The 24149-nt window shown below is 42.0% G+C and overlaps 1 protein-coding gene across 2 annotated transcripts in view; it reads right to left on the reverse strand.

The window, feature by feature from the left end:
* The window catches only part of ZDHHC15 (zinc finger DHHC-type palmitoyltransferase 15), a 384007-nt gene that overhangs the window by 127466 nt on the left and 232392 nt on the right, over nt 1–24149 (reverse strand). For both annotated transcript variants that reach the window (XM_059679681.1, XM_059679680.1), the window contains exon 10: nt 17001–17104. In XM_059679681.1, coding sequence (XP_059535664.1) covers nt 17001–17104 — 104 coding nt within the window. The remainder of the gene's footprint in view (nt 1–17000; nt 17105–24149) is intronic.

Raw genomic sequence — 24149 nt, forward strand, 5'->3', positions numbered from 1 at the left:
AAGACAAAAATCATGTGGTCATATCAATCAATGCAGAAAAATCATTTGGCAAAATCCAACACCCTTTTATGATAAAAAAAAAATCAGCAAAGTTGGAATAGAAGGAACATACATTAACATAATGAAGGCTATATATGACAAACATACAGCCAACATCATACTCAATGGGCAAAAACTAAAACCATTTCCCCTAAGAACAGGAACAAGACAGGGATGTCCTCTTTCATCACTCTTATTCAACATAGTTGTGGAAGTCCTGGCCATAGTAATCAGACAAGAACAGTTAAAAGACATTCAAATTGGAAAAGAGGAAATAAAACTCTCATTATTCACAGATAACATGATGCTGTACATAGAATACACTAAACATTTCATCAAATAAATCCTAGATTAATGGATTTTGGGGAGTTAATAGCATGATACAATATTCACACCCAAAAATCCATAACATTTTTATACACCAATAGTCAACTCGAGAAACTAAAAAACCCACATAAAAACAACAACAATCCCATTTACTATTTCAACAAAAAATTAAGATACTTAGGAATAAATTTAACCAGGGAGGTAAAAGAACTGTACTTTGAAAACTACAGGACAGTGCAAAAAGAGATAGAGGAAGATATAAACAAGTGGAAGAATATACCATGTTCATGGATTGGTAGAGTCAACATCATTAAAATGTGTCTATTATCCCAACCTATCTACAGATTCTATGCAATACCTATTAAAATACCAATAGCATATTTCAGAGACATAAAACAAACCCTCCAAATATTTATATGAAACCAAAAAAGACCCTGAATTGGTGCAGCAATCTTGAGAAAGAAGAACATTAATGGTGGAGTCACAATACAAGATATCAAGTTATACTACAAAGCCACTGTAATCAAAATAGCCTGTTACTGGCACAAGAACAGGCATATAGATCAATGAAACAGACAGAGAACCCAGAAATCAACCCAAGTCATTATGTCAATTAATATTTGACAAAGAAGGCAAGAGCATAAAATGAAACTAGACCACTAACTTACACCATCCACAAGAATAAACTCAAAATGGATAAATGACTTAAGTGTAAGATGTGAAATCATAAAAGTCATAGAATAAAACCCTAGGCACCACAATCTCTGACATCTATTATACCAATATGTTTACAGATACATCTCCTAAGACAATGGAAACTAAGGAGAAAATAAATAAATGGCACTACATCAAAATAAAAGGCTGCTGCACTGCAAAAGAAACCATCATCAAAATAACAAGAGATGCCACTACATGGGAGAACATATTTGCCAATGATACATCTGATAAGGGGATAATCTCCAAAATATATATGCAATTCATACAACTTAACAAAAGGAAGACAAAAAATCCAATTAACAAGTGGGCAAGGGACTTAAATAGACATTTCTCAATAGTGGACATACAGAAAGCCAAGAGACATATGAAAATACTAGAGGCCCAGTGTACAAAATTCATGCATGGGGGGGGGATCCCCTCAGCCCAACTTGTACCCTCTCCAATCCGGGACCCCTCGGGCCTAAACTGGCAGTTGGACATCCCTTTCACAATCCAGGACTGCTGGCTACTAACTGCTCACCTGCCTGTGTGCCTGATCACCCCTAACTGGCCCCCCCTGTGAGCCTGATCACCCCTAACCATCTCTGCCTGCAGACCTGATTGCTCCTAACTGCCCCCTCCCCTGCTGGCCTGGTTTCCCCAACTGCCCCCCTCTGCTGACCTGGTTGCCCACAACTGCCCCCCCCCACCAGCCTGGTCACCCCTCACTGCCCTCCTCTGTCAGCCTGGTCATCCCCAACTGCCCCCTCCTGCTGGCCTGGTCTTCCCCAACTGCCCCTCCCTGCTGGCTTGGTCATCCCTCACAGGTCCCCCTGCTGACCTGGTCACCCGCAACTGCCTCCCCTGGTGGCCTGGTTGCCCCTCACTGCGCCCCTCTGCTGGCCTGGTTGCCACTGTCCCCCCCTTTCCCCCCTGCCGGCCTGGTCACCCCATACAGCCTGCTGTTCAGTCATTTGGTTGCCCCTCACTGCCCCCCACCTTGTTGACTTGGTCGCCCCATGCAGCCTGCTGCTCAGTCGCTTGGTAATCCTTCACTAACCCCAATGCCAGCCTTGTTGTCCCACTCAGCCTGTTTGGTTGTCCATTTGGCTGTTTTGGATGTGATGGCCCTTTATATATATGGCTCTTTATATATATAGATGCTCAAAGTCACTAATCATCTGAGAGATGCAAATCAAAATGACAAGGAGATATCACCTCACACCTGTCAGAATGCCTATCATCAACAAATCCACAATGATAAGTGTTTGTGAGGATGTGGAGAAATGGGAATCCTGTCACACTGCTGGTGGGAATGGAGACTGGTGAAGTCACTGTGGAAAACAGTATGGAGTTTCCTCAAAAAATTAAAGATGGAACTCCCATTTGACACAATCATCCCACTTCTAGGAATATATCCTAAGAAACTGGAAACACTCATCAGAAATAATATATGCACCCCTATGTTTATAGCAGTGCAATTTACAATAGCTAAGACTTGGAAACAACCTAAGTGCCCATCAGCACATGAATGGATAAAAAACTATGGTACATTTATACAATGGAATACTACACAGCAATAAAAAAGAAAGAACTCTTACCATTTGCAACAGCATGGATGGACCTGGAGAGTATTATGCTGAGCAAAATAAACCAGTCAGAGAAACATAAGTACTACATGATCTCACTCATATGTGCAATCTATTAAACCAAATAAACTGATGATCAAAAATAGACTGAGAATCACGGCAGTATGAACTGACTGTTGAACTAGAGGGAATGCAGGGGCTGGTGGGTCGGAAGAGATCAACCAATGAACTTGTATGCATAACCTGTGGGCACAGACAATTTGGTGCTGAGGGCCTGGTTGTGGGGGAGGGACAGCAGCAGGCTGGAAGAGGTTAATGGGGGGAAAAGAGTATCTTTGTAATACTTTCAACAATAAATATTTTTAAAAGAAAAAATAAGATTCTGTCTTTGTCTTTAACATTTGTCATTTAATTATGATGTGTCTAGGTGTGGGTCTCTTTGGGTTCATCTTTATTGGGATTCTGTGCCTTCTGAACCTGTGAGATAATTTGCTTCACCAGTTTGGGGAAATTTTTTGTCATTTCTTTAAACAGGTTCTCTGTTTCTTGGTCATTCTTTTCCCCTTCTGGGATTCCTGTATTGTGGATGTTAAGTTTCATGTTGTCCCAGAGCTCCCTTAAGCTATCTTTCTGCTTTTTAAATATTTTTTTTCTATTTGCTGCTATAATTGGGTATTTATTTCTACATTGTCTTCCTAATCACTGATTTGGTCCTCTGCTTCATGCAATCTACTTATAATCCCTTCCAGTGTGTTCTTCATGTCAGATATATCATTCTTCATTTCTGTCTGGTCCTTTTTAGGGCCTCTGTTTCCCTTTTCATGATGTTGTAATTTGCACTAAGTTCCTTATGCATCTTTATAACCATGCTTTGAACTCTATGTCTATAGGTTGCTTGCCTCCATCTCATTTAGTACTTTTTCTGCAGATTCCTTCTTTTCTCTCATTTGGGGTTTGTTTGTCTCACCATTTTAGCTCTCTTTGTATTTGCTTCTATGTGTTAGATATAATTGCTATGCCTCCCAGTCTTTGTGGGAAGGCCTTATATAGAGTGTCTTGAAGGGTCCAGTGGTGTAGTCTCTTTGTTCACCTGAGCTGGATGCTCTAGGAACACCCCTTGTGTACATTGTTTGGGCTCTGCTGTTGTAACTGGGACTTGATTTTTGATGTCCCATTTGTGGGAGGGATCTCCCCTCCAACTTGCTGCCAGTGAGGTTCAACCCCAATGTGGTCTTTCCAGCTTTCCAGTGGTTGAGGACTCCTTATTCCAGAGGCTGGGTATGCCTTGATTCTCAAACATTGATTGACTTCATTTTGAGTTGTACTTCCTTTCCTCCTGGAGCAGGTCCTGCAGGTGTCTGCTGCAGGTGCTTGGGGTCCTGCTGGCTTTTACCTCGCTGAGCAGTCCGGAATGGTGTCTGTGGTGGGAACACAAACTGCTTTTTCAGGCTAACTAGATCAGGCAAAGACTCAAAGCCTCTGGAGAACTGCCTCTGCCTGCAGATAGATTGGATTTAGTCTTGAGTAGCCCTCAGGCAATTGTTCACAGGTTGGGTGAGAGGCTTTCCAACAGGGTGGGACAATTACTTCCACATGGAGGCTAATTGTTATTCTCAGTCTCTTAATGGGCCTCATAAACTGCATATAGAGCAGGAAATTTCTAATAGGGTGGATCAACAATTTTCCCCTGAGGCAAAACCTGCAGGATAGCAAAGGTTTGCTTGAGGAAGATGACCTCTGCTGTGTGAGAGAATGACTCAGCACAGGAAACCTGGGTATCTTCTTTCTGAGTGCTAACCCCAGAGCCCCCAATCCTCACACAACTCCAGTCTACACTGCCCTCCTTCTGCTAGAGCCCAAGGGGAGGGGCTGTACTCAAAATGTTATGTGTTGGCCCTTTAAGAGTGTGCCTGCATTCACAGCTGTCTCTTCCTAGCAGTGTTTTTCACCACCAGATGTTATGTTGGCACTTTTCTCAGTTCTGGTGCTCTCTGCTGGAGGGCCCAGCTTGGGGTTAGACCCCAGAGTTCTCAGTGGCAACCCACCATAGCTGAGCCATCTCTTCAGACCTTCAGCTGCTGTCTGTGGGAGCCCAGCCAGCCTTTCTGTGCCTCCTCCATTCTTACCAGTCTCTATGTTCTCTCTGCTTTCCATCCTTGGTTATCAGGGATCTCTTCAGCTAGTCCTTTGTTGATTTTTCAGGGTGCTTCTTCTGTATTTTAGTTGTAATTCCAGTTTGGTCCTGGGAGCATGTCTAAGAGTTTCCACTTACTCTGCCACCATTTTTAATTCTCTCTCTCTCTCTCTCTCTCTCTCTCTCTCTCTCTCTCTCTCTCTTTCTCATATCAGAAAGAACATTTGTGTGTTTTATTGGTCCTTTAGAATAGAATCAACGTTTTTATTTGTATTTTCTTTCATTGATTTCTGCTTTTATCTTTAGTAATTACTTTTAATTTGGTTTAGCTTATGTGTTTTTTTCCCCTAAACATCTTATTAACTATAAAAAATTGAAACTAAAATTTTGAGAGAATAGTAAAAAAAGAAAAAATGCATGCTAGTTGCTGCTGTTATTCACGTTTTGTATTGCTTTTGAGTTTTTATTAAGGTACTGAAGCATACATGTGTGTTTATAATCTGATAAAAAATGTTAAACCTACCATTAAAACAGTTCTTTAAAAAAACAAAAACAAACACACAAAGAAGCTGAATTTAATCTTCAATATTTCTTGTTTTTTAATAATTGCAGATTTCAAACCATTGTTTGGTTGGTAAATGTAATTTTTTTCCTTGTGATTAATATGTGGCCCTATATGTTTTTTATTATTTGGGATTTGCTGAGATTTCCCTTGTGGCTTTATACACATTCACTTTTTGTAAGTACTAAATGTGCATTTAAAAGTGTGTGCATTTACTTTATGTTAGTAGAAACATGTACGTGTTCAAGTTTGATAATTGTATTACAATGTATTTAAATCCTATATGTCCTTATTTAGTTAGTATGTTAGTAAGTTAGTTAGCACCTGATGTGAAAATTTCTGGAAAAGGTCTGTTTGTACACTACAATTGTGAATACGCTGATCTCTATTTTAAACCTATGTTGTAAAGGCTTACAGTTATAACTTTACAATAGCCTATTATCAATGAAATACCTTTTATGTTTTAATGCTTTTGTTCTGAACTCTGTTTTGTCTGACATTGATATTGCTACACTCATATTCTTTATATTGGCATTTGAATATATTTTTCGATTTTTTATTTTCAAACTTCTTTGTGTTATTTTGTTTTAGATGTGTTTTGTAAATAGTTTTAAAAGTATATGTTATATTTCTAAGCTGCTAAGATTTACTTGTGCATTATTAATACACATACTAAAACATATACATTCTTAGTGTTTCAACATTTAGCATTAATCTGATCTCTATTCTCCCTCCAAACAAGGCAAGAAGCTTGGTATGCGTTTTCTTAGCTCTGCTCCTTTGATATCCCCTGTTCATGCTGCTACCCTAATCACTGCTTGCATTGATACCTTCTTTTTTTTTTTTAAATTAAATCTTTATTATTCAGATTATTACATTTGTTCCTTTTTTTTTCCCCCCATAACTCCCCTCCTCCCAGTTCCCGCCCCACCCTCCGCCCTCACTCCCCACCCACTGTCCTCATCCATAGGTGCACGATTTTTGTCCAGTCTCTTTCCGCATCTCCCACACCCCTTCCCCCCCCCCAAGAATAGTCAGTCCATTCCCTTTCTATGTCCCTGATTCTATTATGATCACCAGATTATTTATTTACTTGATTCTTAGATTCACTTGTTGATAGATGCATGTTTGTTGTTCATAATTTGTATCTTTACCTTTTTCTTCCTCTTCCTCTTCTTAAAGGATACCTTTCAGCATTTCATATAATCCTGGTTTGGTGGTGATGAACTCCTTTAGCTTTTCCTTATCTGTGAAGCTCTTTATCTGACCTTCAATTCTGAATGATAGCTTTGCTGGATAAAGTAATCTTGGTTGTAGGTTCTTGGTATTCATCACTTTGAGTATTTCTTGCCACTCCCTTCTGGCCTGCAAAGTTTCTGTTGAGAAATCAGCTGACAGTCGTATGGGTATTCCCTTGTAGGTAACTGAGTTTCTTTCTCTTGCTGTTTTTAAGATTCTCTCTTTATCTTTTGCTCTTGGCATTTTAATGATGATGTGTCTTGGTGTGGTCCTCTTTGGATTCCTTTTGTTTGGGGTTCTCCGCGCTTCTTGGACCTGTAAGTCCATTTCTTTCACCAGGTGGGGGAAGTTTTCTGTCATTATTTCTTCAAATAGGTTTTCAATATCTTGCTCTCTCTCATCTTCTGGCACCCCTATAATTCTGATGTTGGTATGCTTGAAGCTGTCCCAGAGGCTCCTTACACTATCCTCGCATTTTTGGATTCTTTTTTCATTTTGCTTTTCCGGTTGGATGTTTTTTGCTTCCTCGCATTTCAAATCATTGACTTGATTCTTGCGCTCCTCTGGTCTGCTGTCGGGCGTCTGTATAATATTTGTTATTTCAGTCCGTGTGTGCTTATTTTCTAGTTGGTTCCCCAATATAAGATCGAGGGTCTTATTAGTTTTCGTGTAGATCTCATTAAGTTTATCGGCAGCTTCTAAACAGTTCTTGAGAGACCTTAAAAGTGTGGTTCTGAACTCTATTTCTTCCATTGACAATTTTGTCCTGTTTTTTTGTCTCCGCATTTTGTTATGCTTCCTTGGTGCACCCCCTAGTGGTCTTTGTTCGCAGTCTTATAGATAAATCTTGATTGTTGTAGCTAATTCCAGGGAGGGTTTGACCTCCAGGCCAAGTGGCTATGAGAATCAGCTGTGTCAGCAGTGAGAGAACTTCTGTCCTCTAGGGAGGTGCTAATCTAGCCTTTGCCTGAGGCTATCCGGCAAATGCCTCTGTGCAGGGCTTGGGCGGGGCGGGTCGCACAGGATCAACAGGGTGGGCCGGAGAGAGCAGTTATGGCAGCTCTCAGTCCCGTCCCCAGGGGCTCTGCCTCTCTGAGTCCCAGCACCCGCCGCAAAGCCCGGAGAGAAAGCTGCACTCGCTCCGACCGAAGCCAGACAGTCCCGCTTCTCCCGTTTGAGTCTGGGTCCCCAAAGACTCGCCCGGATCTGGTGCTCAGAGTCTGCAACTCCCTCCCGATTGAAAACAACAACCGCGCCCTCCGCCGCCAGCCCGCTCTGCGCACTCCGCACCTCAGAATTTGACCTCAGCACTGCGCCTCCTCTGAGTGTCCGCATGCGTCTCTCTTTCCTCCCAGCTGTAGGACCTCCACCCAGCCAGCGTTCCTGTGGTTCTGGGCGATGTCCCCTCCGCCCCTTGGTTTCACCCTTGAAGCAGTTGTTCAAAGCAGCAAACTCCGGCGTTAACCCATGCCGCCATCTTGGTTCTCCAGCTGATACCTTCTTTTACTGATTGGCTGATTTCTTTGCTCATTGCTTCTTTCATCATACTTCTTGTGCTTAAATTTGTGTTCCTTAGTACAATATTGGTTATTTCAGAGAATTTGAAGCATTTGAAGCACTGATAACATTTTGAAGCACTGGAATGTTAGAAAATACCTTTATTTCACCCTCCTCATGGTCTCTTGGTATTGGGCACCAAATGTATTCCAGAGTGGTAATGAATTTTTAAATATATGTAGTATTTATCATTTCTAGATGCAGGATATGAGGAGTCCATTAGATATACCCAGTTCACCATTTTACTCTCCCCATGCCTGTTTCTTAACCCAGGTCTCACTAATATCTATAGGCCAGGTTTGGGAAAGTCATCCTTCTACCATTCCTTTCTTTGATACCCTGCCCCCACCAGGAAAATTGGTCAATATCAGGAATATAATTGGACTAATAAGTGGGTCAAGTAACTATGCATCACATATCAGGATAAGAGTGTGGATTGCTTCTTTTTCTCTTTTTCCCATGTGGATGATGCAATATTTTAGTGTAGATAGCTTTTTTTATTGTTTTATTGCTTAAAGTATTACAAAAGGTATTACATATGTGTCCTTATTTTTGTAGATAGCTTTTAATCATCCATTACATGTGTTTATTTTTTTCTTCCATGAAGGCAATAGGAGTGAGCTAAGATCTGAGATTGAGGTTTACCCTTGTGATAAGAGACTCTAGGCTAGGCTGTATAATCTTGCCCAGTGTACCAGAGCTTGCACTGAGGTTTGAGGCCTAAAGCCCAGCTAAAAATAAAGTGCTACTTTGCTTTCCTTTGCCTTTGTCCTATGTGGATATATGTCTTCTGGGACCCTTGTGGAGAGAGCTGGTTTTGGTCTGGGCCACAATTTCAATGTACCACATCCCTAGGGGTACTGTGTAAGTTTGTACAAATTATGGATTACATGGCTCTAGGGTGCTCCGTTCTCATTATAGACTATGTGAATGGCACCACTGGAATTGTGCACTACAACCCTATGTGGTATCCCTGCCCACCCCTGACCCAGCTATCTGTAAGGCTGTTTGCCAATCCCTTTGCCTTTAGCAAATGGCCCTGTAAATGTCTGCTGTCTTAATGTTCTTGTCTTATCTTCTTATGGTTCCGTATTCCATGCTCCTTGGATTAGACCTATCAGCTCTTTGACATCTGCTTAGGTTAAACTGGAGGCTTAGACAGAAAACATGCCCCAGTTTATATAGATGGGAAATGAGGAAACCAGTGTTCAAATCTAGGTCTATCTGACTGAAAAGCCTACACACTGTTTACTTCAGGTAAGGGGCTGGAGGAATGCAGCTGACAAAATGGCTGAGGTTTTATTCCAGCCCATGAAGGGCATGGTTACCCCAGACTCCTTTATTCATTCATTATATTTTTCTAAGTTTCTACTGGGCAACCCCTTAAGGTCTCTTGCAACCCTAGCATTGGTAATATAGGATATCTCCAATCTCTCTTACATTAGTGAGGCCCCTTTTGGTTGCACATGGAAGGAATCCAACGAAAACTGGTTTACGCCAAAAGGGTATAATGTTAATGCATAAAAATGAGAAGTACCAGGGTGGCCTGTTCGGGCAATACTAGATCTCAGGCTCAAAGGAAGCCAGTCTATCTTTTGGATGCCCATTTCTCTCTGTAGGCATCATTCTCTAGGCAGACTCTTCTCATAGGGCTCCTGAAGTGCTAAGCTTATATCTTCTGGCTGATCAATCCCCAAAGTCTCTTTCTTTATATTTTTACTGAAAGTTTCAGGGAGGATTTATATTGGCCCAGCTGGGGTCACATGATTCTGCATAAACCAATCACTCAGTCCACTGTGATGGAATGTTGTTACTGGCCTGTGTCAACTGACTCACATGGACTCATAGGGTGGGAGGAGTGGTTTCCTGGGAAAATTCAGGTGCTGTTATTAGAAAACAAGGAATGAATTTGAGTAGATTAAAGCAATGGTCTACTGCATTTCTGATTTTACAGATGAGGAAACTGAGACCCAGAGAAGAGTGGGGATTAGCTCATGATTATATGGTCTGTGTGTCAAGCACTTTTAAGTGACTTTACAGGCCAGGATTAATGAGATGCTGCCTTCTGCTTTTGTCCAAGCATCACAGATGCTAGGACATCTCTGGTGGTAATTTTGAAGTTTTCAAGGTCAAAGGAATTTGTAGGTCTAACAGGATTGCAAATGTGCACTGTGAAAACAACACTGTGGGCTGGAAATCAAAACACCTGGATCCTTGTCCTAGCTCTGCCGCTAACTTGCTGAGTAAATTTAGGCAAGCCCATTCTTCATTCTAGGTCTCGACTTCCCCGTATGTAAGTTGAGACAGTTGGATTGAATGGTCTGAAAGCATACTATAAATTGATGCTTTTGTTCCACTGTTGGAGAGGGAGGAAGAGAAGGCAGAAGGCTGAGAGGAAGTCCCTCCTTTCCACCTGGAATTTCTGCAGTGGAGACATTTAACCTGACTGAAAGACAAGAGAGGCAGGGCCTGGGGGCTGGGAGGGGCTGCTGTGCCTTCAGGGAGGAGGATGTCCAAGGAGCACCATTCCACCCCACCTCCAGATGCCTTGAGGTGATAGCTGGAGACTATTGATACTTGTTGGAGGACATCCTTGGCTCTGCTGGGTGGGGGGTGGACCCTGGTGGGGTAACGTGGGTTTCATTTTTCCTCTGCCATAAACTTGGGGCTTATCAATGCCATGGAGCTGCCAGGAGAGATTAAAGCCAAGGCTTACGCCCTAATTCTAATGCACAGTGAGAGTCCACAAGTATTCCAGCCAGGACGGTGTGAACCAGAGTAAGATATGCGTGAGGCTGATGGTGTGTCAGCAGATGAAGAGCTTCTGGATAAGTGATGCTACCCCCATGGTCTGTTCACTCTGGCCAGATACAAGGGAAGCTTTTGTCCTCAATCCTACTCTCTGAGTTAAGGGCAAAAGTTGAGGGAAAGAGGAAAGAGAAGGCAGGGTAGGAGGTGTCTAAGGTATGTAGACCCAAGTTGGAACTGCAGAAGGAAGGATTTGGGCTAGACACAAAAGATTTCTAAACAATAAAGATGGAACCAGTGGAGTAATTTTTCTCATAAATAACTGAGGTGAAAGTTAACTGTAAGGAGCTGGTGATCTAAGCATCTAACAAAATGGAAACAGCTGAGTGACAAAAATTGTGATTGGGGTCCCTACATGTTCTGTGTGTCCTCCACTGCCATAGAACTGAGCTGAATTAGTGCAAAAATTGGGACTTCCATTTTATAGATGGAAAAACAGAGGATCAAAGAGGAAGTGGCTCATGGAGACCATATAAAGAATGAGCCAAGGGATTGAAACTACAACTGATATTTCCTGGCCTTCATTCCAGGCTCTTTTCTTTGCCCTTACCATATGGGTGGACCTTTGCAGGCTAGTCCTTGCTCCAAAGACTTCCTAAATGAAGTAGGTGACAAAGCAGGCCCAGGAGTGGGTTCTTGGCTTTGAACAGGGTAGAGATGGTGGGATAGTCCAAAAGACAAAGAATGAACCTGACAATGTGGAACCCAAAGAAAGAGCTCCACAGGCAAGGTCAAAATTCAATCAGAGAGTTGGAAGAGAGGCTTGCTCGACACTGCAGGGAGGGCCATGCGAGGCTGAGATGTCAGAGATGGCTGTAAACAGGGACAGCCCAGGGCCTGAGGGTTTGCTTGGGGGAAACCTCCTTTGTGCAGCACTCCTGTGCCTGGAGAGTCAGTGAGGTCAATCCAGCTGGCCCAGGTGGCAAGGCCCTCAGTACCCCCATAGTCACAGTATGACCTTGGGATTAGAGAAACCAAAGGGACTCCTTGGGATCAACCCAGGAGTCACAGTGGGCCAAGAGCTTCTCTATCCTGAGCATCAGTGCAGGGCGCGGTGGGGGGGGGGGGGAGGGGGAAGGAAAAGTAGTTCTCACCTACCATGGGTCAGGTCCTTGCACATCATTATCCCATCGATTCCTGCCTATAGTCCTGTAAGGTGGACGTTGTGTTCTCCATTTCATGATGGAAAAATCAGGCTTTAATTATAAAGTAAAGGAAGGGGCTTGCCGAGGACTCATCAATAATACAGCACAGAGGTGGGATTTGAACTCAACTCTCTGACCAAGATTTCAGGGAACCCTCATTTGAGGAGGGGCGGGTCTTGTCCTTTGGTCCTCCAGGATCCCCACTCTAAGGGACCTCATACTCTCCAACCTCAGGAAGTAGACCTGGGTCCTGGGCAGGCTAGACACCAGCATTGCAGGGGCGATGGGGTAACTAAAGGTCTAGTAGGGACAGCCTCCTGCCACTCCTCCATCTCCAGACTCCTCTCTCCTCCCAGGCTCCCTTGCTCTCCCTCCAGAGCTCTCAGACTCAGCACCCTTGAGGAAACCCTGTCCCAGGGAAGAGGGCACTGGAGGAGCATTCTGCTTTGTTCATACCACTGACTCCGGAGCACCTGGCCTGGCTGCCCTTCTGCCATATTCCTTTGGAAGGAGGGTTGTAGGCAGCCTTGGGTACACTGAAATTCAACCCAACACCCCACAATCAGGCCGCTTAGACATCAGCATGGAGCATACAGAGGCCTCTCCCTTGTTGCTTTAGTTATCTTGGCTCAAGAACGATGCAGCCCAGATCTGAGGGGAAGATGGTGAGGCCATTTCCAATATTTCCTCCTGAGCTCTTCATGACCCTGAGATTCCCCTTAGTACCCGGGAGGAGAGGGACAGAAGTCAGTGGTCTGTAAACAATAGCTTTAAGATGGATTGGGGACTGGTAAGGGAGAAGGAGGTCCTAGAGCCCACAGCGCTGAGGTGAGCTGGCAGGGAGAGCCAAAGACTTGGACTTCAGACCCTCAGCTGAGCTCACCCCAGGCCCAGTCTCAGCCAGGTATGGGTAAATGGCTTCCCTCCCAGGACTAGGATTGCACAGTCGAGCAGAATTGCCAGCCCTGAGAACCAGTTTGAAGGGTCCTCTGTCCAGGCCAGTAGGATGGGGGGCTTGCTGGCCTGGGGCTACATAAAACTCCAAGCTTGCATTTCAAGAGCCCACTTGCCTCAGCAGAGCAGCTCCACCACAGAGCCCTCTCCAGCTTGTTTGCACTGCTGGAATCCCTGTCTCCAGTTATCATGTCTCCCGCCACAACCAGCTCTGTCCTTCAGCCAAGCCACACACATGGAACTGCTTTCATCTCCCTACTTTACTGGGCCTGCCCCTTCCCAAGGGCTCGGGGACTTCACTCCTCTGGATTCCCTCCAATTTTTGTCCATCGCCCCCAGGCTCAGGGACATTCAGCTTCACAGTAGCCTCAGAGGAGAGGCGGGAGGCTTGGGAGCTGCAGCAGAGTGGCCTGTTCCCCAGGCCACACTAACATCAAGGAGGGGAGGATATTTCGTATGTCTCTCAGCCTCCCTCCTTCCTTCTAGAGCCTGAGGTGGTGGTGGTGGCGGGGGGGGGGGGGGGGGCGGAATGGGGTCACCTTAGTTCAGTCAGCAAATGTCTCTGAGCAACTCCGATATGGAAGACCAAAGGGGTCTGACTTGGTTCCTGCCCATGAGGGCCTGGCAGACCAGTAAAGAGGTCATATTATTAATGACAATAGCAATAATAATACCATGACAGCACTTACCCTGTGGCAGGAGCTTCCCTTAGCACCACATACAGATTAATCATTTCCTCCTCATAAGGGCCCTATGAGGCAATAACTATCCATTTTATAGGTGAAGAACTGAGGCTCTAAGAGGTATTGGACATTGTTCTAGGAACTAGGGAGTATCAGAACTGGGGTTACAAACCCAGGGTAGCTGACTCTAGGGCAGTGGTTCTCAACCTTGGCTGCACATTAGAATCACCTGGGAATCTTTTTAAAACCCTGATTTCTGGGCCTCAAACTCCGGAAATTCTGTTTCTTTGTTATGGGGTGGGGCCACAACATTAGTAACAAAGGAACAGAATTTCCGGAGGATGAGGCCCAGAAATCAGGATTTTAAAAAGATTCCCAGGTGATTCTAATGTGCAGCCAAGGTTGAGAAACACTGTCCTAGAGGAAGCAGTATTTTCCAAGAGCCTTGCAGGGAAGTTGAACAGGCAGAGAGGTGGCAGGTCATGGAAGGTGAAAATAATAATAGGAGCAATGAGCCAGAAATAGGACATTGCCAATCAGGTTCAGAGAAGGCAAGGAGCTCAGCAAGGCAAAGACAAAGACTGGGGAAGCAATAGGTCCTCTGGATGACCAGCTTCAAGGAGGGGCAGAACTGCATCAGAGGCTGCTTTGAAATATCACTGGGGCTGTAGGGAGAGAATACGGTAATTGTCAGGCAAGAGATCACCCTGTTCTGTTCTGTGGTGACTGCAGTGGGAAATGTCAGAAATAATGGAGTGACTAGAATTGGTCCTGAAATAGATGCCAGGTGTAAAGGAGAACGGGATACTATGGAGAGGGAGCAGGACACTGTAGAGGGGGAGCAGCTGGGTCGGTGGACCATTTGGTTTAGGACATGGGGAGTCTGAGGTAACTGTGGGGAAACCAGCCATGAACAAGGGGAGCCTTTCATAGTTTCAGTGTAGAGTCCATGACTTCAAAGGCTGAGAAACTGTGCCAGGAAGGAAGTCTGGAGCCGAGTTACTTAGTTAGGACTTGACTCTTCATGTAGTGGGGAGCCTTCCAAGGGTTTTTGAATAAGGGAGTGATACAATCGCATTTACATTTTAGGAAGGCCACTTTGCCATGGCCACCCAGACCCTAGTGTGGACTTTTTCTGTTTTGCTATGGATTTGGCTTCAGGCCTTTGTAGTAAGCCTACCACTCAGAGACTCTTCAACTACCCAGAGCAGTTTTCCAAAGAATAGAAATAGCATTATATTGGAAAGAATCCAGGATTTGGAATCAGGATACCTTACTTTAAATCCAAGTTTTGCCTCTTTCTTGCTATGTGATATTAGATAAGTTGTTTAACATTTCCAAATCTCGGTTTTCTCAATTATAAAATGAGAACGGTATTAATAATAATGCCTACTGAACATGACAATTGCGAGAGACCAATATATGAAAAAAGTACGTGAAAGTACTTTGTAAATTACAAAATTGTATACCTTTTAATGATTGAATATTTTTAATCAAGTCTGGAGTTAAAAACTGGCTCAAGAAAATAACTTCTTTATAATGTAGTGCTACACCTGTACTTAAAGTATTCTGCTTGTCAACACCAGGTTCAGATATGAATAGTTTTTTTCCATTGTGGAGATATGTTAAATAAGGTTAAGACCCTATAAGACTCTGATTTGTATTGGTTTGGGTTTTTTAATACCAAAATAAAAGCTATTACCTTTACTCGTAACTGTTATAAGTTAAAGTCTTTTAAGGAATGACTGATAGCCGAAGGAAGTAAGTAAAAAATACAGTCAGTTTTTCATTGGAGAGTAAGCAGGAGAAAGTAAGGGAGTTTCTTGTGTTACAAGTTCTTTGGGTTGGGCAAAAATTCTTTCCTTTTGTAAATATGGATTTTGGACTGTTTTGCCTTCCTTAGTCTTAACATAACTCACTCTTAAACTGGACTTCCAGGTACAGAATCTGGACCTAGATAATCTAACTAGGTAACATTTAAGAAGACTTGTTTCCCAGCTCTTCTTGTCACATTAATGAGCCTCAAATTATTACTAAAAATTTGTCAGCTACTGCATAATTGGGACCAGCCACTAAAAATTACTCTGTGAAGCCTGTTATTAGTAACATAAACAAATTGTGGAGGCACACTAGAAAGCATAGCATTATATGAAGACAAATAATAGGTGGCAATGGGGATACATGGCATGAGAACTTTACTTTCAGCTCTTCACAAAAAACATCTCAAGATGACCCAATAATCTGGTTGGAGAAATGTGGAAGGGGAAAGTTCTGTTTCCTTATTTTTACTTTGCTCCTCTGCTCTCAGAAAAGTAGGCTACATGCATGTGTAGCCTTGCCTGCAATGCTATCTTTTATTTTTTCATGTAATTAAGCCATTCTAAAAGAGAATGAGAATGAAATTTCAGAGAAAATTTAATCACTGTGAATGAATCAGGGTGGAGAAAGGTAAGCTGCTGCCCAATGATTGAATTAACTCAAGCAAAGGACAATGAGTGAACAACTGCCAAAACTATTTATTATATTTTCTGATTTATCTGATTGGTTATAATCATGGTATCAGAAAGCTGGTAATGAACCACCCAAGATGTCATCTAATCCTGCCTATGCCACTCATATCCTATCTAATAATTGACAAACATGGTAATTGACCCTACCTTCGCTATGCCTCCCATTGGCTAATCAGTGTGCTATGAAAATTAACTGCCAACAAAGATGGTGGTTAATTTGCATATACTGGCTGGGAGTGAAGACTGAAGACAACGTGGGAGTGAAGCGCTACAGAAGGGAGCAAAGTAGAGGCGGTGGAGACAGGAATGGAGCCAAGGGTGTGGAGGCGGGAAGCGGGAGGGGAAACCCAGCCTTAGCAGCTGGGAGCGGGAGAAAAAAACCGCTTTGCTCCAGCCGCAGGAAGCCCTATTTTTGCAGGAATCTTCCTGCAATGGGCCTCTAGTTGGCTAATAAGTTGCTGTGAATTGGTGATAGATAATAATGTCTGAATGCCCCACTATTTGGCTTGCATGGCAGAAAGGTTATTAGGAATTGGGGGGAAGAGCCAAAGTGAAGTATTCCTAAGAGGGCAGATTTACAAATCTGGCCACACTTGTCCTCCATCCAAAGGGCACTTATGAGGTTAGTATGTTATATAATCTTTCTGAACAAAATTTTCTCACTACACTACATTGGTCTTTATTAGGTAACATGATTTTTATTAGTGCTTTGTCTGCTGGATGGAGAAAATAATTCCTTCCTTTTGAGCCTACTTACCTGGGTTGTCATAATCATTGTCTTCCCAGTGCTCTTCATTTGCTAGCAGTGGGTTCTGTGATTCATTCATGCACCTCATAGGGAAGGAGTGTCCATCACCAGGGCTGGTGGGGAAAAGGAGGCAATGAGCTCTTACATCTAACAGATATTTTTTGTAAGAAAAAAACCCTATTAGAAATAAGAAGGGAGTTCTTAGCAAGAATTAAACCATTTAGATTACTGGCTAGAGCCGTAGTGGAACAGAATCTTACAATAGCATCATTTAGTTGCTGTATTGCTTTCAATTTCTATATCTTGTTTTTCTGCATAAGTGTTGACTGAGCATTGTGAGAAACAAGTTAGAGTTGTTTACAAACAAAAACATTCTATGTGTGCAAAGAACACATCATAATATTTAATGTTGATGATCCCAATTTATATCCCACTATTTTATTGATTGCTTCTAAATTTTTGAAGAGAATTAGCAGATTCAGAATCTTTGAATGCAGTGGAAATAAGTTTCTGTGAATTGGTGATATATAATAATGTCTGAATGCCCCATTATTTGATTTTTATGGCAGAAAGGTTATTAGGAATTGGGAGAAAGAGCCAGAGTGTGGCATTCCTAAGAGGGCAGATTCTGGGTGCAACTTTCTGCATGTGGAATCCATCTAATGGATATCTATGTTAATCTAGGACCACCTTCCAGGTTACTCTTTGGCTAATAAGCGATGGGAGGCATTGGAGGAGACTGAACTGACTAAAGGAGGTTACAATTTGAACATTTGAGTTTTTAGATCTGAACTAGAGGCCCACTGCATGAAATTCTTGCACAGGGGGGGTAGGGGTCCCTCAGCCTGGCCTGCACCTTCTCCAATCCAGGACCCATTGGGGGATGTCTGACTGCCAGTTTAGGCGCAATCCCGCAGGGACATTCCTCATGCGATCTGGGACTGCTGGCTCCTAACTGCTGGCCTGCCTGCCTGATCACCCCTAACCACCTCTGCCTGTCAGCCTGATCACCCTAACTGCTCTCCCCTGCCAGCCTGATCACCCCTAACTGCCTTTGGCTCGGCCCTGCCACCATGGCTTTGCCCAGAAGGACATCTGGAAGGTTGTCCAGAAGATGTTTGGTCTAATTAGCATATTACCCTTTTGTTAGTATAGATGCATTCCACATTTGTAGGAGTGACTTTTGCATTATTCATTTTATATTACCTATGCCTTTTATCCTGTTTACATTTTTTTATTGTTTTATTGCTTAAAGTATTACAAAGGGTATTACATATGTGTCCTTTCCCCCCCCCCCCCCCCGCCCTTGACATTCCCCTGGCCTCCCCTACGCCCCAGTGTTTTATGTCCATTGGTTAAGCTTATATGCATGCATACAAGTCCTTCGGTTGATCTCTTACACCCCTCCCTCCTGCCCCCCAACCCTCCCCGGCCTTCCCGCTGCAGTTTGACAATCAGTTTGAGGTAGCTCTGCCTCTGTATCTATTATTGTTCATAAGTTTATAATTGTCTTTATTATCCATGAATGAGTGAGATCATGTGGTATTTTTCCTTCATTTGACTGGCTTATTTCACTTAGCATAATGCTTTCCAGTTCCATCCATGCCGTTGCAAATGGTAAGAGTTCCTTCTTTTTTACAGCAGCATAGTATTCCATTATGTAGATGTACCACAGTTTTCTAATCCATTCATCTACTGATGGGCACTTAGGCTGTTTCCAGATCTTAGCTATGGTGAGTTGTGCTGCAAGAACATATGGGTGCACATATCCTTTCTGATTGGTGTTTCTGGTTTCTTGGGATATATTCCTAGAAGTGGGATCACAGGGTCAAATGGGAGTTCCATTTGTAGTTTTTTGAGGAAACTCCATACTGTCTTCCATAGTGGCTGCACCAGTCTGCATTCCCACCAGCAGTGCACGAGTGTTCCTTTTTCTCCACATCCTCTCCAGCACTTGTCGTTTGTTGATTTGTTGATGATAGCCAGTCTGACAGGTGTGAGATGGCACCTCATTGTTGTTTTGATTTGCATCTCTCAGATGATTAGTGACTTTGAGCATGTTTTCATATGCCTCTTGGCTTTCTGAATGTCCTCTTTTGAAAGGTGTCTATTTAGATCCTTTGCCCATTTTTTTATTGGATTGTTTATTGTCTTTTTATTAAGTTGTATGAGTTCCCAATAAATTTTGGAGATTAGACCCTTATTAGATATGACGTTGGCAAATATGTTTTCCCACGCAGTGGGCTTTCTTGTTGTTTTGTTGATGGTTTCTTTTGCTCTGCAGAAGCTTTTTATTCTGATGTGGTCCCATTTGTTCATTTTCTCTTTAGTTTCAAGTGCCCTAGGAGATGTGTCAGTGAAGAAATTGCTTCGGCTTTACTGAAAATCTTCTGCCCACTTTTTAGTTAGATTGTTTGTTTGGTGTTGAGTCGTATGAGTTATTTGTAAATTTTGGATATTAACCCCTTATCAGATGTATCATTAGTGAATATCTTCTCCCATTCGGTAGGTTGCCTTTTGTTTTGTTGATGGTTTCCCTTGCTGTGTAAAAACTTTTCAATTTGATGTAGTCCAATTTGTTTATTTCCTTTGTTTTCCTTGTTGAGGAGATATATTTGAAAAAAAATATTGCTAAGATAAATGTCAGGGATTTTACTGCTGATTTTTTTTCTAGGATTTTAATGATTCCATGACTTATATTTGTCATTTATTCATTTTTAGTTTATTATTGTGTATGTGCAATTTGGTAGTCTAGTTTCATCTTCACGTATCTGTCCAATTTTCCCAATACTATTTATTGCTTAAACTATCTTTACCTCACTGTATATTCTTGCCTCCTAATTTATAGATTAATTGACCATGTAGGTGAGGGTTTCTTTGGTGCTTTTATTTTGTCCCATTGGTCTCTGTGTGTGTTTCTATGCCAGTACTGTGATGTTTTGATTATTATAGCCTTGTAGTATAGTTTCATATCAGGTAGCACGATTACCCCAACTTTGAACCTCTTTTTAAGGATTTCTGTGTCTATTCAGGGTCTTTTGTATTCCCATATAAATTTTAGGATGATTTGTTGTATTTCTGTAAAAAAAAAATAGCATTGGTATTTTAATAGGCATTGTATTGAATCTATAGATTGGTTTGGATAAGATGAACATTTTAATGATGTTAATTCTTCCAATCAATGATCATGGTATATGCTTCCATTTATTTGTGTCTTCTTCAGTTTATTTCCTAATGTCTTACAATTTTCCAAATACAGATATTTTACCTCCTTGGTCTAATACATTCCCAGGCATTTTATTTGTTTTCTTAATTTCCCTTTCTGATAGTTTATTATTGGTATGTAAAATGCAACTGATTTCTGAACACTATTTTTGTATCCTGATACTGTACTTAATTCATCAGTTCTAATAGGTTTTGTTGGGGTCTTTAGGATTCTCTATATATAGTATCATGCCATCTGCAAATAATGACAGTCTCACTTCTTTCTTTCCAACATGGATACTTGTTATTTCATTTTCTTGTCTAATTGCTGTGGTTACAGCTTCCAATACCAGGTTGAATATGAGTGATGAAAGTGGACATCCTTATCCTGTTCCTGATCTTAGTGAAAATGCTTCTAGTATGTACCACTAAGTACCACATTTGCTGTGAGTTTGTCATATATGTCCTTTATTGTGTTGAAGTATGTTACCTCTATTCCCATTTTGCTGAGTTTTTATCATAAATGGAGCTTGAATATTTTCAAATTCCTTTTCACATCTATTGATATGATCATATGATTTTTATCCCTCATTTTGTTTCTGTTGTGTATCACATGAATTGATTTGTGGACATTGAGATAACCTTGCATTCCAGGAATAAATCCTAGTTTTTAATGTATTGCTGAATTCAATTTGTTAATATTATCTTGAGGATTTTTATAGCTAATTTCATCAAGAATATTGGCTTACAATTTTTATTTTTTTAAATGTCTATTTCTGGTTTTGGAATGAGGGTAATTTTGGCTTTGTAAAATGAATTTAAGAGCCTTCCCTCCTACTGACATTTTTTATTAGTTTGAGAAAGATACATGTTAGTTCTTTGAATGTTTGTAAAAAATTAATGTGTGAAGCCATCTGTTACAGAACTTTTGCTTATTTGAGTTTTATTTTTTAAATTACTGATTCAGTTTCCTAAGTAGTTATTGGTCTGTTCATATTTTCTATTGCTTCTTGATTCAGTCCTGGAAGATTGTATATTTCTAGGAATTTACCTACTTCTTCAAGATTGTACATTTTGGGAAGACAAAATGGTGGTGGAATAGGTGGATGTGTCCAGAGCCTTGTCCCAGGGCAGATTGAATGAGCAACTAAATTGAATAACATCCACCCTGAATTGGCAAAATAGACACAGCTGGTGAGACAATTCGCAGCTGGGAAGGGCAGAGGATGCCTAGAGAACAGTAAAATCATGGATGTGGGCTGGGGAGATCTGTGAGACCTCCGAGCCCAGAGGGTCAGAAGGAAGCTGCACTGCACAGAGGCCACGTCCCTTGGGACAGGGGTAGCATCTGACTGTGGAAAGGATGTCTGCAGGACTGCTGGTGGGAAGGGATTCTAGATCTAAGTCCACAGCCATGAGAGACTGAGCCCAGAGGGGGCAGCCATTCAGAGGGGAGAAGGATTAGCAGTGGTGCAGCTCTTTCTCCTCTTTTTGGTCTTTGCTTTTATTCCCTAAACCTAGTTCATAGGAACTTTCAAATACAAACACTCACCCGTAGCTGAAGTGCAGGTGGAGGTGCGGACTTGTGGAGTCTGGGGAGAGGCTGGGAAGAGGAGAGTGTCTGGGAAAGGTGGCTAGAAGTCTGGCGCTGAGTCATTGCTGAAGGGCCGGACCTAGGCAGCTATTTTATCCTGAAGAGATAGCCCCTCCCTGCAGTCTCCAGGCAACCAATACAGCCACACCCAGACTACACCCTGAGTGGTACAAAGGATACGAAAAAGATCTGAGTAGTCCCTGAGAGTCCTCAGGGACAGGCCTAAAAGAGAGGCCATTCAGTCCCAGCAACAGGAAACTGAGAAGCGGCAGACAGTACAGAAGAGTGGGATCTTAAACCAGGCCTCATGGGGAATTAAAACTCGGCGGAAAGGAACAACACTTCACTTTTTCATTTTTATTTTATTTTATTATTTTGTTATCTCTTTTTTCTGCATTTTCCCTTTTTCGTTTGTTTCTTTTTTTTTTAAGGTTGGTAAATTCTTTTTTTATTTTTATTTTTTTTTCTTTTTTTTTTTTTATTGCTTAAAGTATTACAAAGGGTATTACATATGTATCCATTTTATCCCCCCGCCCTAGACAGTCCCCTAGCCTCCCCTATCACCCAGTGTCTTATGTCCATTGGTTATGCTTATATGCATGCATACAAGTCCTTTAGTTGATCTCTTACCCCCCTACCTCCTGCCCCCCAACCCTCCCCGGCCTTCCCGCTGCAGTTTGACAATCTGTTTGAGGCAGCTCTGCCTCTGTATCTATTATTGTTCAAAAGTTTAGAATGGTCTCTATTGTCCATGAATGAGTGAGATCATGTGGTATTTTTCCTTTATTGACTGGCTTATTTCACTTAGCATAATGCTCTCCAGTTCCATCCATGACGTTGCAAATGGTAACAGTTCCTTCCTTTTTACAGCAGCATAGTATTCCATCGTGTAGATGTACCACAGTTTTCTAATCCATTCATCTACTGATGGGCACTTAGGCTGTTTCCAGATCTTAGCTATGGTGAATTGTGCTGCTATGAACATAGGGGTGCATATATCCTTTCTGATTGGTGTTTCTGGTTTCTTGGGATATATTCCTAGAAGTGGGATCACAGGGTCAAATGGGAGTTCCATTTTCAGTTTTTTAAGGAAACTCCATACTGTCTTCCATAGTGGCTGCACCAGTCTGCATTCCCACCAGCAGTGCACAAGTGTTCCTTTTTCTCCACATCCTCTCCAGCACTTGTCGTTTGTTGATTTGTTGATGATAGCCAGTCTGACAGGTGTGAGATGGTACCTCATTGCTGTTTTGATTTGCATCTCTCGGATGATTAGTGACTTTGAGCATGTTTTCATATGTCTCTTGGCTTTCTGAATGTCCTCTTTTGAAAGGTGTCTATTTAGGTCCTTTGCCCATTTTTTGATTGGATTGTTTATCTTCCTTTTGTTAAGTTGTATGAGTTCCCTATAAATTTTGGAGATTAGGCCCTTATCAGATATGTCATTGGCAAATATGTTTTCCCACACAGTGGGTTTTCTCGTTGTTTTGTTGATGGTTTCTTTTGCTGTGCAGAAGCTTTTTATTTTGATGTAGTCCCATTTGTTCATTTTCTCTTTCGTTTCAAGTGCCCTAGGAGCTGTATCAGTGAAGAAATTGCTTCGGCATATGTCTGAGATTTTCTTGCCTTTGGATTCTTCTAGAATTTTTATGGTTTCCTGTCGTACATTTAAGTCCTTTATCCATTTTGAGTTTATTTTTGTGTATGGTGTAAGTTGGTGGTCTAGTTTCATTTTCTTGCATATATCTGTCCAATTTTCCCAACACCATTTATTGAAGAGACTATCTTGGCTCCATTGTATGTTCTTGCCTCCTTTGTCAAATATTAATTGAGCATATTGGTTCGGGCCGATTTCTGGACTCTCTATTCTATTCCATTGATCTATATGCCTATTCTTGTGCCAGTACCAGGCAGTTTTGAGAACAGTGGCTTTGTAATACAACTTGATATCTGGTATTGAGATCCCACCTACTTTGTTCTTTTTCAGGATTGCTGCAGCTATTCGGGGTCTTTTTTTATTCCAGATGAATTTTTGGAAAGTTCGTTCTAGATCTCTGAAGTATGCTGTTGGTACTTTAATGGGAAGTGCGTTGAATTTATAGATTGCTTTGGGTAGTATGGACATTTTAATGATGTTGATTCTACCAATCCATGAACACGGTATGTTCTTCCATCTGTTTATGTCTTCCTCTATGTCTTTTTTCAACGTCCTGTAGTTTTCTGAGTAGAGGTCTTTTACCTCTTTAGTTAAGTTTATTCCTAGGTAGCTTAGTTTTTTCGGTGCAATGGTAAACGGGATTGTTTTTATAATCTCTCTTTCTGAAAGTTCACTATTGGTGTATAGAAATGCCTCAGATTTC

The sequence above is a fragment of the Myotis daubentonii genome, chromosome X (genome assembly GCF_963259705.1).
Source record: "Myotis daubentonii chromosome X, mMyoDau2.1, whole genome shotgun sequence".
NCBI lineage: Eukaryota > Metazoa > Chordata > Mammalia > Chiroptera > Vespertilionidae > Myotis > Myotis daubentonii.